General features: G+C 37.9%; 1 protein-coding gene across 1 annotated transcript; it reads left to right on the top strand.

The window, feature by feature from the left end:
- The first annotated feature begins 10,312 nt into the window (after positions 1-10,312).
- Positions 10,313-14,697, top strand: LOC133895581 (uncharacterized). Its single transcript, XM_062336008.1, has 10 exons — positions 10,313-10,633; positions 11,080-11,158; positions 11,266-11,360; positions 12,370-12,474; positions 12,579-12,658; positions 13,001-13,091; positions 13,247-13,354; positions 13,598-13,684; positions 14,016-14,084; positions 14,164-14,697. Exons 1-10 carry the CDS (start codon positions 10,418-10,420, stop codon positions 14,344-14,346), a joined length of 1,113 nt encoding a protein of 370 aa, XP_062191992.1. The 5' UTR covers positions 10,313-10,417; the 3' UTR covers positions 14,347-14,697.
- The last annotated feature ends 4,081 nt before the right edge of the window (positions 14,698-18,778 follow it).

Below are 18,778 nucleotides of genomic sequence, written 5' to 3'. Positions count from 1 at the left end.
AGACATTTGAGATAGACAAATAATTTGAGATAGTAATTTTACCTAATTCTTTTACCTTTCCTTTGCTATTATCTTCAAATATGATTTTATCGTATTCTGATCCATTATTGCTCATAGAAGTGAACATCCTTTGATTTTCGATCATGTGTTGAGTGCATCCACTATCTAGCATCCAATGTCTCCCACTGGACTTGTAATTCACCTTATAGTCTCCTTTTGCCATGAGACAATAAGGTGTGAAGAAGAGTGAATGTGCCTCCTTGATGGCTACACCGGTAAGACTCTTTTAAAATAGCTTCTCATCATCGGAGTCAGAGTTTGTGTTTGCATCTGAATCCCACTCAACATAGCATGCTTAACAATCTTTCTTCTTCTTGTAATATTTATTGAATAACTTCTTGCCATCACTCTCCTCCTTCTTCTTGGTATATTTTTCTTTCTTGTTCTTGCAATTTGTGGAAATGTGTCTCTTTTCGCTACATTCAAAGCATCGTCTTTTTTCTAAGGGATTCCCTTTGGAAGATTATCCCTTCTTGCTATATCCACCTTGATATATCTTATTCTTTATGAATTTCTTGAATCTTCTCACAAAAAGAGTCATTTCTTCATCATCTTCATCTTCATTATCATTTTCTTCATGATCATCTTTGTTTCTTGATAATTGAGCCTTGAATGTAATATTTTCTTCTTAGCATCGGTAGTATCATCATGAGGATCTTGTGACTTCTTGAAAATATCATGAGTGAGAATTTCACTTTAAATTTGCATTGGAGTTGTATCCTTCAAATTTGACCTCACAAGCAAAGTTATAATAATGTCATATTTGTTAGGCAAAGCTCTAAGAAATTTATGAGAGAAATCAATATCGGAAGCATCCATACCAAACCCATTGAGCTCATTTATTGTGGTGTTTAAACGATTGAATATTTCTTCAATGCTTTCGTTAGGTAACATAGTAAATTTCTCAAGTTTCCCTTTGTAAACAAAAAGTTTTGCATTCTTAACTATGGTTATTGCCTTCATGAATTTCTTTGAGCCTTTTCCAATTCTTATGAGCGGTCTTAAGTTTGCAAATGCGATTAAACTCATTAAGATCTAAAGCATCATAAAAAATATTCATAACTTGAGCATTTGCAAGAGCATTATCCCTACCTTCAGCGGTAAGATTAGTAGTATCAAAAATTATATAATCTTTATCCACTATATCCTATAACTTACCATCCATAGCCTTAAGATAAACAGTTATTCTATCCTTTCAATAGGCATAGTTTGACACCTCAAAAAACGAAGGCTTCCCCACATTGACATGAGCATCACTAGCCATAATTCTACTCCAGGATGGTTAAATCTGCTATAAAAAGGAGTCCTAGACTCTGATACCACATGTAGGATCTAAGATACCAACCAGAGAGGGATAAATAGGCAGTTTTAAAACTAATTGCTAAGCGATCAAGAAAATTTGCGGAAACAAACTAAAGATCACAAGAATAATAAGAAACAACTAAACGCTATGTCAAGATTTGTAATTCTAGGGTGACATGTAATAATTTATATTCTAAAAAGATAAATTGCATAAGGTAAATTGCATGAAAGTAAATAGCTCAACAATAAAGTAAATAGCTTAAGGGATGACACTCGAAGTTTATCCCATGGTATTGGTATTTGCCGATCACCCATAACTGTTTCTCTATCAAGTATCCAATTCTCGCACGGAGAAAGGGCTCACACCGAGCAACTTGATCTTAAGCCGGAATAGAGTAATGGACTACTCACTACTTCGATTCCACTAGAGTAGCACTTTGCCACTCCGACAATGTGTGCTTAAAGCCTCTCACAATCATCGTCGTGGCTCATTCACAATCTTCTTTGAAGCGCTCAACAGCGTAACAACCTCCAAGCCGTCTGGGAGGTGGCAACCTCCGAGAGTAACAAGTCGATGATGCTTGCTTGAAGGATCACTAGTGGCTCAATGCTCAAACTCTTCAAAGTTATGCATTAGATGCTCTCACACTTTTAAGTATGCAACCACTAAGCTAAGAAATGAAGAGAAGGACAGCAAGAGCTCAAATGTATTATATTTAAGTGCTACATACCTCACTTGAACCAACAAAGTGACTATATATAGGCCACACTCTAAAATATAACTGTTTCTGTTGATTTGACACCTCTACGGCACTAGCGGTTAGACCGCATGTCAACTAGCGGTCAGATCGCCGACCATTCAACGACTATAAAGTCGTGATGATGACTTCTGACATAGGCTGACAGTCAGACAACCAACCCTCTCTTTAGACTGTGAGCAGGGAACAGAGTACCAAAACTCTCTGTTCTCGGACAGTCAGACCGGCCATGCCCGGTGGTCAGATCGCCAGCTAGAGTAGAGGGTCTGAACCCCTCTGTTCCTTGACGGTCAGACCGAACCGCACCATGGTCAGACCAGGATTGAGGTTTGAACATATCTCAAACATGGTTATACAACGGTCAGACCGCAACACTTGAAACTTAAATAGAACAGCCTTTGCTATACAGCGATCAGACTGGCCGTTCTGGCAGTCAAACCGTCACAACTCAGAAACACAACAAAGCTCGTCTTTCTTTGGTTTCTCTCAAACTAAATTTTACACTCTATATAAAATGCAAGTTTGAGCAATTGTGGGATAATAGATATCTCAAGTAAACTCACATCGACCTCTCTTAATAGTACAGCACTTATCCTATTAATCTGGTTAATTTTCTTCTCAAATTTTCTTTGACCAGAAAAAAAAATGCTCTACAATTATAACTTTATCTTGAGCTAGCCATTTTCATATTTTTCACACATGCTTCTTCTAGTTTCATAATATCTTTGTGACTAAACTTTTCATAACTCAAATAAATATATTAGTCCATAAATTTCTTATTATTATTAATTACTAAAATATAAATTAGGAATCTAAATGCTTCAATGATCATGCACAATCTCCTTGGAGCGCAGTTTAATGGGTGCAGAATTGCATTTGCATGTTGTATTTATTGTAAAGTAGTTCTAGTTTCTTGCAGGTTTGATCATGTTTCTACACCACCTGTAAGGCTGTAAAGTAGTGACCTTAGTTATTTACTTGTTGTAACATTATTACTGTGAATATATGTAGCCACCTTGCCTAGTGCACTTTCTTCCAGTCTTCCAAGTCCAAAGAAACCACAATTTTGAAGATTTCTACCTTCTTATTTCTTAGAATAAATTGATTGTATGCCATCAATTCATGATTTGCTATCGACAAAGTTCGTTTTTACTGTGTACCATTGGTAAATCAAAACTTCTACTTTATGCCATTGCCATGATATTACCGTAATTTAGTATGTCAGACATTCTAAAAATAATCGTATCGCCCTCGGATCAAATCAAAGGAATTATTTAAAAAAATATTATTGTATACTAATATTTAAAAAATAATACGTAGTTTAACAAAAAATAAAAAATAATACCCAATCGCACTACGGTACAACAAAATATATTTTTTGTGCAACTGTAGCATGGGAAATATATATATATTGGTACTGTAGTGTGGAAATTATAATGTTATAGCACTGTAGCACAAAATTACGGACTGAAAATAATACCACGGTTCCATGTATGAATTTTTTTCACTTATCATAAACAACATACGCTACAGTCCCAAAAAATTGGTACCACAAACTAACAAAATAGGGTACAATGAACTTTTCATATAACCAAACGGAGAAAAAAATAAACATCATGTAACTGCGATGGTATGAAGTGAAAAAAATTAGTATTTCACTGGTATAGAGCAAAATCAAACTTTGCCGATGATAAATAGTAAAACTGAGAGATCCCGATGACATACAACTATTTCGTATAAACAGTAATATTATTATATGCGCGAAGGTACGGTTGTTCGTCTGGAAATGAACCATGAATGCTGGTCATTTCTGTTGAGCTCTATAGCTGTTCATCTACCAACCGCCTTAAGTGGCGCTGCACTGTTCCATTTGTTCCAATGCTAACTCATAGCATTGCTGAACTGAGATGTCTGGTGCTATACTCACTTTCACTTGCTGCATTTGCATACACTCTTAGAGCATCTCTAATCGATTACTTATATTTAATTTTTTATTTATCTTATTTAGAGATTCCTCATCCAGATTTCATTCTCTATTTCTCAACGCGTTCCAACCGACCCCTCATATTTGATCCTCTATATTCGAATCACCTCTATTTTATTAATACTTGGTAACTCTCTCTCCCCTCTCTCCCAAATGAGGGGTTGAATGAGGAGCCCCTAGATGTAGGGGGTGAGAGAGGAGATTTGAGGGCTCTTTAAATAATGAGGGTCGGTTGGAGATCGATTTTCATCGTTTTTTCCTCAAATATAGGATAGGAAGTGAGAAGAGGACTTAGTTAGAGATGCTCTTACTGCATCTTGTGTTGTCAAAAGGCGGCGCTTAATGGTGAACAGGTGACTAGTTGACGACAACGATGGCACCAAGCAGATCAGCTGTTCCAGGCAACTAGTGCCTGCAAACTCTGGATTTTTCATGGGCTAGTTGCAGGCTTTTACCACTCGGACCCCACTTGCAGGCTCATGTCCTCTGCAGTTTCTTACTGAGACTGACCGACCCATTTCTTCTTCTTCAATTGTTCTCTGTTCTACGGTTCTCTGTTGACTTGGGGACACATTGCACATTTTCCCTTCTTTTTCTTTGTTTCAGTTTCCTGAATGTGTCTTGTTCACTGCATCAAAGGAAAAAACAATCCTCATGCATTCATTGATTTGGCCTGCAAACTATGCAATAGTTGTTACGACTGACATGGAGAACTGGCAACAATCAATACAGGTCACCAACAGACAACATGCATTCCACACGAATAGGAGCAGAGAATAGTTGTAGCCAAGGAGGCATGGCCCTCTAGTCTAACAAATTTTATATATTTTACAGTGTATTTTTTTAATTTAACAAATTTTATATATTTGTAGTGTATTTCAAGTCTAATCTCTCATATTTCATTGATTCGGTCTCATATGATTCAGTTAAAGTTCATTTAGCTTCATCTACCTTTTAAATTTGAATCCAAGCTCCACCAATGCACACGAAGATGGTCCAGGTCCAACATCTTTAGAAATAAAAGGCCACGTACGCCACTTATGCTAGCTCAAAATTAGCAAACATTTACTGCAGTTCGTAAGCATATACTCATACCATGAGACTGCGGGCATCCAATAAAAATGGATTGGATGGCCACTCCCCTATGGCAAGAGCCTCTCTACTTGTCTGTCCTTGTCCCCCTTTGTGGCGCCACAAAATTCAATTTCCAGGTACACATCCATCTAGCAAGCACTCATTGCTCTCTGGCTAAATTTCATCTTCCCAACACTGTTCCAAGAGAGAGCTCCAGTTCAGGTAATTTCGTCGAAAAAAATATCGATATGCATATCATATTATCAGCAGATGAGATGAGCAATACAATGCTCTCTGGCCAAATTCCATCTTTCCAAAACCCTTACTTTTTCTGAAACAAAAATTTTCAGTTCAGGTAATTTTGTCGAAACAATTTCGATATGCATATCATGTTATCAACAGACGAGCATCACACGAGATATTCCTGTGAGATTCCTTGTGCAGTAGGAGTAGGAAAGTAGTAGAGTGTCTGTCTATTATTGGGTTCACTAACCAATGGGCTAATCTTGCTTTTCTTATTAATGGAGTGTTAGTGACTCCATGGTGTGTCGACCATTACTTCCAGTTAAAAAAGGTGTGGTCTAGAATATGTCGTACGTGACAAGGAAGTGACGACTTCTTTACAGGGAAACAAGCAATAAGTCCCCTTTTCATATACTGAAACTACTTTTCTATAGTTTCAAGTTTTTGTGACATATTCACTCTATCTGCTTTATCACATAGCCCCCCCCCCCCCCACGAAAATCAAGGGTGCATCTAGCCAACGATTTTTTTTTTGTGTAATTGCATTTTTTTTAGTAGGATGGTGTTGAAAAATAGTGTCTTGTATAATGGAAAGGAGGGAGTAAGATATGTACCACCACGCTAATAAACTCTCACTGCTGGAGTGGATAATCAGACAGCAGCCAGACAAAAGCAATCAAGTGTGCTTCTATGGCCGAAATATTAGCAACTCCATCAATCCTTCCTGCAGGTGGATGCTCTACCTTTCTTTCCCCCAACTTTTATGCATATTTCGGGTGCTTTCCGCATTAAAACCTTGTAGGCGTGTAATGGAGGGCGTACTCGTTGTGTGAGTGCAACGTGTGTGCATAGTTACGTGTGTGCGTTTTCCATATAATAAAAAAACTTTCCATCCCAATTTTTTTAAGCTAATGCCACAATGTCGCTGATTGTGGCTAGTTCTTTAGACCATACCAATAAATTTCTTTCACAACCTAAAATTTCTTTACGAAGAAATTTTCGTTTTCTTTAACGCTCTAACGGTTTTCTGATCTTAACGTTCGAACGTAGCTAGAGGTACTGACCAGACAACACAAGACGACTATCACTTAATCTTGAGTTGAGGATTCACTAATAAGATATCTTAAGGCCTCGTTTGGTAGAACTCTGGGAGCTGATTCCACGCTGGAATCGCTCTCAACGCTGCCAAATAAGTTGGTCGGGGAGTGATTCTGTACGGGAATCACTTTTCATTTTATATAGCGAGGTGAAAACCGAAAAAACTAGCTTCCACCTGATTCCTGACTGATTTTCCTTAATTTTAACATAATATTCTCTTAAAAAATTTTATTTCCTTTAACACTATAACGATTTTCTAATCTTAACGTTCGAACACGGCCGGAGGTACTGACCAGACAACACAAGACGACTGTCACTTAATCTTGAGTTGAGGATTCACTAATAAGATATATTAATTTGGATCCATCAGAATCCTATCCAGAATATCAGTATCCATCAGGATGGTTGGTACACTGCGAACGTAGGACTAGGACACTGTCACTCTCTAGACGTGCTCCACGCGTCGATGTACGTACGCCACCTGCATGTGTACAATGCATGATAATGTAGATGCACCTTCCCGTGACTTTGCAGCTTGTAGTGAGATTATGTGTGCGTGTGATGTTTCAGTTTTGACCGGGTGTAAAATTCAACATGTATATAGTCAACGGTTGATCACCCTAGCAAAAGGGAAGTGATGTGATTTCTATGCAATTTCCATGGATTTTGTGCCTTCCAAATGTGACCTCGTTGTTTAATGCAAAGGGCTTCTATCGTTATCATTTAACTTGTGTCTCCTGTAAGGTGCAACGGTTCGGATAGTTTCTGATCGATTCGAATCGAAATCATAAACAGATAGATGTTTTGAAATTGGTATCGATTTTTTTTTCAGAATCGGTATCGGAATTGGTGTAGCAGTTTTTGACAGAATCGACATCGGCATCATATATCTGGAATACCTAAGTTCGGATATTATCCGAAGCTCAGTTCTAATACTCTCAAAATTCAAAATATTATTTAAATAATCATGAAAAAATCTGAAAAAAATATGTAGTGGAGAGTATCCTATAATCTAGCTCTAAAAAAATTTCAAATCCAAATATGATCTGTACAATGAGGAAAAAAAGGAAAAAATTTATTATACACAATATGAAATCATATTTTTGTCTAAATTTTTTTGAGTTAGATCATAGTATCCTCTAAATCATTAAAAAAAATTAAAAAATTTCATGATAATTTCGATAGTGTTTTGGATTTTGATAATAAGAGAACGAAGTATTTTTATTTTTAAACATGTCATCCATTCTTTCTCGTTCGTTACCCACTGTACATGACACCAATCAAGGGTAGCGATGTGGTCATCTGCCGGTTCCCACCCGACTCGACGGTGACGCCAGGAGCGCTATCCATACTCGCCACTGCATGCAGCGCGGGGCTGGGCGCCCTCACCATTTTCTTCCCCTACAACAGCAAGCCCATCTTGAGGAAGGCTCTCATTTCTATTTGTATATATATCATCTTTAGTATTTTATTAGCTTTGTGAGTTCCTAATAAACCAAGTTTAAATATGTATACTAAATCTAAGTATTATGTGAACTTATACCAAGCATAACATGTGAGCTTGTGAAATTTGTGATGTACTAAGTTATGTTGTTTAATATCTAAGTGATCAAGTATATGGACTATATTATTCTCAGTTATTGTATAGTAACTTGATAGTATGAATATGTTATTTGCTTTTGTCATGGTTTTACATACAATTTGAGTGGTCTTTCATGTTCAAATATTCGTCGTCCGTATTTGTTTACGATCCATATTCATTTTGTATTTGTTTCTGATATTATATGTGATCATATTTGTATCCAAACTATCCGTATTCGAATCTGTTTCCGATAAAAAAAATATATGATTTCAAATACAGTGGAGACTTATTCGAATTGATTCCGAGCCATTTTCATCCATAGTCTCATGTGATTGCGCAATAAATGTGTTGATTACCTTAAAATATTAGTAACTACATACCTATTTCGCATACGTGGAATCAATCTAGGATATAACAATCTGAAAAAGTAAAATAATATAACATAATAAAATAGGGATTTGTATTCACGAAATACACAATATGATCAGCAATTTTAAGAGGGAGAAGAATAGTGAGTACCTAGACATGAGGATGGATAGGACTGTATCGTTTAGAGTTAGCCGTTCGTAGTAATGCTGTGAGGAGGATTAAGATGATGACCGATTTGTGAGAAGATGAAAATAATTCTCATATAGTAACTTGGTGTAAAGATAGCGAGACGGAGGTGACCTCCGTGGTAGACGGTGGTGGAGGCGAAGTGCGGGAGGCGGTGCACTCTCTAGAGAAACCTAACGGTAAATCTATGGAAAACAAATGTTAGACGTCTTGATATAAAAGACAAATAATAAGAGATTAAATGCATTTTTGAAATATATAGAAGGTAAATATTGGACGTCTAGGTATGGTAAGCAAATAATGAGAGATTAAATGTATTTTTGGAAGAGGGAACGGGTCCAACTTTATACGGTGATCAACTCGGATGGACGTTGGAAATCGATCGGATCTGTTACAACTCATGTATTTTATAAAAATATAAATATAGATACATAAAATGATTTACGAATGTAATATACTGCATGTTCATAAATATGCCAAGATAACAGTGAGCTTGTTTAACCTCCCCACATGGTTTGGATTCTCAGACCTATTCTAGTGTACATTTTTCATTTTTATGGCAGAGCTTTTGTCCAAATTCCAGAAAAAGAAAGAAAAAGACACAAGCTATTTCACTAGCTTTGATTGCCCTCTCGCCTCCTCACCTCACCACACATGGGACTATGACAAATATGTTTTGCATAAAGAATTGGCCAAGGCATATAAGCATCTTAAGCAAGATTACCAAGGCACTACAATCATACACCAGTAATATTTGTATTTTGATTTGTATGTTTCCATCAATTATTTGGTGTCGTACACGATTACTAAAGAAAATGCAAGAAATGTAATACACGATTACGAATATGATGATATGTTTCGGTCTCGAACACACCATCTATGTTATACTTGTATCACTTTGGTAGCGTGCATTCTAATAAGTATAAAAATGACAATCATGCAGCCACATAAAAAAGTGAAAACATTATATAAGTCATAAACCGTTCGCTCTACCCTTCTTGCATGCCATACACATGTTGTGAATTTGTCCATTTTTGCATCAAATCGATACGTGCACGGTTGAAATATACAAAATGTTGAGACGCTGTGAAGTGTAAAGCACCAATACGCATACTTCACTCTTGCCTAACCGTCGATTCCATTCGCATGTGGACGTGTCTATCTATACTAATTTGATGACGTGCACGGTATCATACCCTAACACGACTATCCACGTATAATATTATAAAATATAATATCTAATAAAAACATAATATTATAAAATATTTTTTGATAAATCTACCGTATGATTTTTTATTTTCAAACTAAATATTTTAAAAAATATTGACAGTTAAAATTTTAAAAAATTAATCAGATCTTAATCAAAACGTCAAATATTTATGAGCAGACGGAGTATTTAAGGCTCCCAAATCATATTATATCACACCTATTAAATTAAGCAAATTTTATAGGATCAAATCCTACGAAAAATATTCTTCCTTATAATGACATGTATTCTCTTTCTCTCTCTCATCTTCAATTTAACTGTTAGATAAAAAATATATAACTAAAACAGAATCTCAGTAAATCTTTTTATAAAAATATCCTATAAAATATAGTTCCTTAAACTAACCTCGACACAAATCTAACCACCAACCCACCTCCTCCCCCTCGCCGTGGGGCCCACCGGTCAGCCTCCGCTGTCCACCGCGCACCCCCAGCTCCCGCGGCCCGGCCTCTATAGAGAGAGCAGCAGCAGCAGCAGCAGCTCTAGAGAGAGAGATGGGGGAGGAGAGGAAGGGAGGGGGACGGGAGGAGGAGGAGGCTGTCGCGGCGGCGCGCGCGGCGGAGCAGGCGCGGGAGCTGCAGGACGCGGCGGCGGCGCTGCTGTCGCGGACGCGGGCGGAGGAGGAGGCGCTGCGCCTCCGCGCCGCCGCGCTCGAGGCGGAGCTCCGGCGGCTCCGCAAGGCGGCCGCCGCGCACGCAGACAGCGACAAGGTGCGTTGCTCGCCGCTCACCCCCCCCCCCCCCCCGCCTGCGCTCTTGCTCTTTGTGTGTGTCCCTCGCCCCGCGCGTGCGCTGGTGTGTCGGTGGGTGGAGAGCTGGAGGAGATCGCACGCCGCGCGGGTGCCGGGCGCGCCTAGGGTTTCATGCGTTGCTGGCTCAGCTCCGCTTGCCGCGTCGGTGGGCGGGGGGTGGCGTGGTGCGGCGGCGCCGGATCGCCCGGGAGATCTGCTCCTGCGGAACTTGGATTTGGTGTACTGTATAAGTGTCAGCTTTCGTAGCGTCAATGTACATCTGGAGTTTGGATGCCTCGGAGGGAGCTTTTAAAGTCCTCGAATTCCTGAATCATTGCGTCATTTTGCGTGCCTGCCGCTGATTGATCGTCACAATGTGCATGCTCTCACTTGCGTTGATGTGGCTATGGTCGTGTGCTTGCACAGGTTGAGGAGGACTTGGATCGAGCAACCTGCCTCATAAGCGACGGTGACATCGCGTCACTGCTCCCAAGCAAAACACATGGTAATTTGAGTTATTTTGAGCTTGATCTTGTTCTTGGGTTGTCTTCTTTTTTGGGGGTGAAGCCTGCATTTTATTTATAATGTCCTGTACTTCTGTTGGGTTTGCAGGTGCTTTTCTCAAGTTGTTCTTGGGCCCTGTGAATCTGCGGGCAACAAGGAAGGAGGTGCAGCTCAAGGTGAAGGAGGAGTACAATAGCTACAGGGTATGTGTGAAAGTGTACTATTGACGGCATTCGAGGTATCAAGTTGTATATGGAAATGAGGACTTCGGGCGAAGCATATAAGTGTGCTTGAGCCACCAATAGATGAAGAGTTTCGAAATTTGGTTTGCTTCTTGATCCAAGTATCTTATAGGAACAATAGAATCTTTCATTGCTGGTTGAATGGATTATAGAAGGTACAAGATCAACGCTTCTACTAAATGAAAACGTGCATGCTCACAATGTACAAGTTATTTTTATCATGAGACTCAAATGATATCAGAGTAAACTTGGGAGGCACAAAAGGTGGTTAGAGTACAGGTCTGTGCAGCTCAACTGACACAATAGCTACTTATAATTATTCCTTTGGATCAGACACCATTCAGTCAACATAGTAGTCTAACTTGTGGAAGTTTTGATCAATTAATTAATTTCAAATTGTCCAAGTAAACAGAGACACATTAATCTACTCTGATTTGCCTATGAAAATATAACATTGTAACTTGACTTATCTTAATATACAGAAATGACTAACGTAACAACCCTCATGACCCTCTCTCTCTTCCTAATGGAACGAAATACCTGGTGAGTTCAGCAATGCAACTTTAACTTGTCGTAGGGCTCTTGTATCTTCCTATGCTTTGATTTATCCTGTCAACATTCCCATCCATGAAGAGAAAAAACCTTCTGACCTAAGCTGTATATTTCAAAGAAAAGGTTACGATGATGGTGATACCGAAATTAACGTCCTTTCTATGTAAATTGAATGATCAACATTTTAGGAGAATTTCAGCTGATAATATTTTCTACCAATAATATTTGGATCCTTCTATGTTTGATCATCTTTGAGTACACAAATTGGGAACTAGATGCATTCTTTTTATCTTCATGTTCAGAAGGAAGTTTACTTTTTCAATGTTGGATCTGTGGAGAAATGTGTATAGATATAGGTCCAGACTTGCTAGAAATCTTATTCTGTTCGTAATCATGTATATTTTTTCCCTATTTTCAGGATAGAACTGCCTTACTGTTTCTTGGCTTTCCAGTGATTCTGTTGTTTCTTCGATCATGGTTATGGAATGGGTGCTTTCCAGCATTGCCAGTTCAGCTATACCAGGTACAGTCTGATGCGTTCTTATGGAAATTTAGCAACAGTCGAACTAATCCTATGTTTCAGGCTGTGGCAAAAGACACATTGACATCTGAACTTATGTTTTACAGGCTTGGTTACTATTCCTGTATACCACTTTAGCTTTGCGCGAGAACATATTGCGAGTTAATGGAAGTGATATCCGTCCTTGGTAAGGAACACTGAAGCTCTGGCATTTAATCATATTTGAGAAAACTATGGATGCTTGTGGCCTGTGGGTCAAAGTTGGTCAGCTTTTGCATGTCGCTAACATTTCCTCACGATTGGGGGAACACAGTGATGATCAGAAGCATTAAGTTCTCTTACATAGACAATGGATGAAAAGACTATATTTTATTTTTCCAAACCTATATATCCACTATTTCACCTATAACATGCTGTTTTTTTCGTTTCTTAATTGTGATTTTGTCTGTCCTTTAAAGTCACTATGCATGTAAACACAAACACCACTGGTTTCTTGGTGGAACTTTCAAAAGTCGCTTTTATTCTTAAGGTGGATACTCCATCACTATTGTGCCATGCTGATGGCTCTTATAAGTCTCACATGGGAGATAAAGGGACAACCTAATTGTGCACGTAAACAGGTACGCATTTTAGATATTTCCACTACACTTATGGTCTGTCCATTTTGGAGGAGACCAGGTAATAAAAGCCCTATAATTCTAAACTCTTTTTAAGATATTTCCACTATGTATTTTATACAAATGCATGTGTTTAACCTGTATTTTCTTTTTCATAGAGAGGTGTGGAACTTTTTCTGTGCTGGGCCATAGTGCAAGGATTTGCCATGATGTTGCAGAACAGATATCAGCGCCAAAGATTATATACTAGGATTGCTTTGGGGAAGGTAACATATTCTGAAAAAAAGAGAGGAAAAGAACTATTTCTTTAGATCTTTACTCTGGTGAATTCGGCTCTTACTTTCCTAATCAGTTGTTGTTGTCTAGAAATTCAGGATATTGATGAAATTTACACAATTGGCATTACCTTTTCATCATCTTGCTCGTTGTGTGACATTTATCTGTGCAATCATGTGCTGAAACTTCAGTCAAAGTAATCTTTTGTAACTGGAACTTCCCTCTGCCTTCAGGCTAAAAGAATGGATGTCGTATGGGGAGAGACTGCTGGTGTTGAAGGTCAATTGCTGCTGTTGTGTCCTCTCCTTTTTCTCTTGCAGGTATGCTTTATTCTCACGGTTGCATGGTGTTGCACATGTCAAGATGCAAATATCTAGTGAAGCTCATCAAGGATTATAAGTTGCAGATTTTGTTTCCCTATTTTACTGATGAAGTTACCTTTGCATTATTTTAGTAAATAGATTATGCTTTTCAGAGACTTTCTTGATTTGCTTGTAGGATAGCACTAGGTTTTTTATATTGATACTTGATAGTATTTTTAAACTATTGATAGGCTAATGATTGTATCATGTACAATGAGGTTATAATATTCTCATAAATGTATGTCCGCTCTAGTAATCATCTTTTTTTTTTTTTGCCCCATCTATCTAGGGTTTTGAGGGTTATGTTGGGTTTTTACTTCTCCGTATAGCTACTACAGGCGTCATCCCTGAGTGGCAGGTCAGAAACTTTTAGCTGATAATGCAACCAATATTTTGTCAAATTTTATCCATGTTATAACCTATGTGTTCTGTCACAGGTTGTGGTCTGCGGGGTCCTGCTGATTGCAATGGCGATTGGTAACTTTGCATACACAGTGGACACCTTGATGGTTAAGTCCAGGTTCAAAGCAAAGATGAAGAAATCAAAGAATAAACGGGATCTTGACACATGCACCTCACCAACAGGTTCAACGCTGACAGATTCAACAGCGAGAGCATGAAAAGGACGAGGAAAAGTTCCCCATCCTATGAACATTGCCCGTGTTGAACCCCCAGGCTTATTACCGTTGTAAAGCATTAGTTTTTTTGGCAACCAGCTTCTCATCCTGACCATCTCTGTCAAAGCTCGCACTCGTGTAATCATCAAACAACTAGGTTGCTGATGGTCTCAGGTTGAGGGTAATCAAGAATAAACTGTTGGTATTTGTTTATACTTATATTCAAAACATCGAGTGGGCTAGATGAACTTAGGACTGTAAGATTTAGTGAAATTTTCCTAGTATAGTTATTGTGACTTACATTATCAAAATCAAACATGTGAATTTGTATACAAGCTGTGTGACCTTGTTTAATCTTTCGTCGTAAGGTGCTTCCATTGTTGTGGCTATTTTTTCAGTAACACGCAAAATCCTTGTACGTTTTCAATAAAGAATGTGTTTTGTTTCCTTTTTTCTGAAACGGATGAAGAAAGTGGTTTGATTCTACGCAATAAAAGAGATTGCCAATCTACCTAGTACAAATGGAGAAGCTCTGATGGCCTTTTAATTCATCCAATATCCATTGTTACATTGGACAACTACTCTTATCTATGTTGTTTCTTCAACAACTAGAAAACATTTATACGCAGAGACTCGGCACGGGTGGGATGAGCTAAATCGGCATCATGCATCCCTCGATAGATTAAGGTGCCAATTTATTGTTGTTACATGTAGATTAAGATGAACACAAGAATGAAGAGATGAAAAAAAGAAAAGAAAAGGCTATGATGTCCTTTTCGTCGTTGTCATAACTGGCCCAATTTAGCTATGCATGCCACAATACAGGTAGAGTATGGTGATCGGTCTGTGGATGCACATATTGGTTGGGCGTGACGGCACAATGGCTGCTGTGGTGATTAGGGATGCAAGTGGATATTTAATAGATAGTTTTGAGTCACTATTTAATTTATTTTTTCTTAATTTAATTAGGTAGAAGTGAATTTTTAATTTTTTTTTTGAGTTTTGGGTTGACGCAATAACTAAAAACACAAAAGGTATAAAACTTGCATCCCTAGTGGTGATGTAAATGGAAAAAATGCAAGAATAGATTAGTCATCTTCCATTCCCCGTGTTAAGAATAAAAATGCGATGCATATTTGGTAATCTTGTAGAGAAATTTGTGAGTACGCATGAGTAAGGATGCTTCCTCGGCAGCAGGGACGCTGAAGGGTTTATGGTGAAGTATAAAATACCAGAACTAGATTTTTAGGGAGAAGTTTCTACGTGCCAAATATTTTATTATAGTATGGATTGACGCATGACAAAAAAATTCCAAAGGTTACAAGTATAAATAGGGGTGATCTCATTCTTACAAGGCAATACAGGTCGCCAAGTGGAAACAGAGGTAGAAGCAAGAAGCATTGCAGGCAGAGACAAGGATAACTAGAGCTTATGATATCAATTACAATTTGATTTTTTAATAGAATTACAATTCCACTTTTAGTTGTCGATTGTTGGGATTGAAAGACTTTGACAAAGAGTTTTTTTTTTTACTTTGAGATATTCACGTGAACCAATATGCTAAAAGAATATCCACATTTTATTTAATAGTGTAAAATTATTGAATAGTGAACAGAGATGTTGTAAATTTGCAATAAAAATATTACATTACTCTTAGTTATACAGATCCTAGCAAACTCTAACAAAACCGCGATGGACATACATACGTTACTCACCTTAGTATAGGGGGATTCGGTGCCCTGATCTCGCTCCTCCGATGCGGAAAAACCCTTAGCTCGCGGAGTGGGCTCTCGGATGGCAACGAGGAAAGCGAAGAAGATGAACTTCCCATCGCTTTATATTCAGTGAGCGGGTTGTGTATGTGTGGGAAGCCAAAGAGCGAGCGGAGATGAGCGGGTTGTGTGTGTGAAAAGCCAAAAGCGAGGGGAGACGACCAATCAAATTTAAATTAAATTATTCCCAAATCTTTAATTACAGATATGTGTATAGAAAATTCGTCTGTGTTTATTATACAGACATAGATAGATCTTATAAGAAACCGTGTGAGACAAGATCATAGATGAGTTTTTTTCTAAACGCCATCTGTGTTGTAGATAGTAACAGACGAATTTGTAAAAACAGCCTGTGCGTTCAAACACACCTAAACGGTGATCTTATTACAGACACGTTTATCTTAGCAACCATATGAGGATATTTTATCGGTAACGGGTCCTAAGAAATCGTATGTAACACTCCATCTATTTTCACTGATTCTGTGGTAGTAAATGTAGTAGCATGTATCAACTTCTATAATGCTATATTAGGTACTATAATACGATGTGGGAGGGAAAATAAGACAAATCTAAAAAATGTACACCGAAAACCATTAAAAAATAATACAAACTTATTACAATAAAAAATTATTTGTTTTTTATGCTTATTTGATTGTCTAAGTAAGATAGTTGATTTGCCCAAATTGCATCAGCGCATGCAATTTGTCCTAAAATATGATTTCTTAGCTATCTATGCTTGATTCGACGCTCAAACCAAAATAGTTGATTTGCACAAATTGCATCAACACATGCAACTTCTCAGGGGAATAGATGAGACGAATAAGACACACGAGGTGATTCAGATGAGATCATAACTTTGTTCACGAACGTTCCAAGCGTGGCACAATGACGACGACTCCTCTTTTCTTGAGAATTCATAAGTTTTACTTTGCTCACAGCCTCACATCATGCACACAGGTAAACTAAGAGCTCAGCTCGTTCCCAGCACTGAACAAAACTATAGATACATGTATTTCAATTTCAATTTTTCATTTGCATTACAACGTAAACTCAGAAATAAACATTTCTTCAAAATGTACATTGGCCAAGGGGAGAAAACACAGCCCCGTTCATAGTAGTAACAATAAGATCAAGATCAACTGTACCCTAATTTACAACCTCACAGTAAATAGGTGAAAACAATGGCAGATATGCATTTAATGTGCATCATTCCATTGTCTTCCATTTAATCAACAATTGCAGTATCGATCAGAGCAATAGCATGGCATTGCTGGATGGTCAGATAGCTATTACTTCTAAGTGTAGGATGTTGGATGGCGACCAAGCAACCGGCCTTGCGCTGAAAGCCGCGAGCATTGCCATTCAGCTTGGCCCTCTGCACAAAGAAGCTCCCTATATATATGGGTACTACCGACGGGCCTAATATTTACTTGTTTTATTATTACCTGCAAGCAATTGTCACTACTATAAAACATTGGTATGTACGTTTTAAAAATCCAGTACGAAACATTTTTTTAACTGTCTATAACAAAAGATATGTACAAATCAGATTTATACATACGATTCTTCAATCATCTTTGTACAAACAGCTCCAACCTCAAAGTCTATACTAAACGGCTCCAACCGGCTCTAGTCTAATAGTACAGCCGTCTGCACTAATCATTTATACAATACTTATATTGCTTAATTTACATAGCTCCTATACATTTTTTTTGCAACGGATCAAGCAAAAGTAGATATCATTCATTCAATAGATATCATACACAACAGATCAAATAGGTACCATTGTTCTACACATATCAAACATCATATCAACAGATCATACAAAGTCACACTTGTTCATACACAAACCACAAGTCCACAAGTCTCTCCTTGGCTCACACATGAAAATTGTTCTACACAGATCACTTAACTTGCCCTCTGAGTCCTACAGAGAAGCAGCCTATAATCTTCCTTGCCTTGCCCTCAGAGTCAACCTTGGAAAAGTTGCAAGACGACAGGCGAAGCTTGTTAAAAAAAATTAAGACTCAATTTCATGCAACAATCCGATGCAAATGCTGAATGCTATGATTTCATGTTTACGGAAACTTTTCTCTTTGTGCATGCAGTGAGACAAATTAACACAATCTCATGATATATATTAATTCCCTCGTTTTAAGAAAAAAAAATTGCTTCATAACAGTTTGGTTAGCACACTGAATTAAAAGGAGCTTATGTTAAGAACTTAAGACTACAAATGGGTGCTTTAGTCTAGTGAGTTAATAGAATTTGTGTGTTTTAGTTGGATCTTAATTCAAAGAACACTACCGGATGGATTTCAGCTAATTGTACTTGTCAAAATATATTACAACAGCAATATATTGGGCTGACTGCATTTAAGCTATTGTTCTATCCCTTTTCAACAAACTAAAACACAAAGATGTAAATACAACATTTGCAGCTAGGACTTGGATTTTTTTTTTCTTTCGTTCGGACTGACATGCAGCAGACTCTCAAAAACAAGACTTGAACAAACACGCACAAGAAGTAGAGTTGTTTTCTGCAAGCAGCCAACCATCACCACATTTGAGAAACTGCAGCCCAAAAACATTAAGCTGACAAAAAATTGACCAAATTGAAACTTAAACAACAATATGTTGCAGAAAATGCAAGGACCGACTCCT

Source organism: Phragmites australis, chromosome 16 (genome assembly GCF_958298935.1).
Source record: "Phragmites australis chromosome 16, lpPhrAust1.1, whole genome shotgun sequence".
NCBI classification, from domain to species: Eukaryota; Viridiplantae; Streptophyta; class Magnoliopsida; order Poales; family Poaceae; genus Phragmites; species Phragmites australis.
Note: the sequence above shows the minus strand (reverse complement) of the source record. Positions and strands in the feature narration are given on the sequence as shown.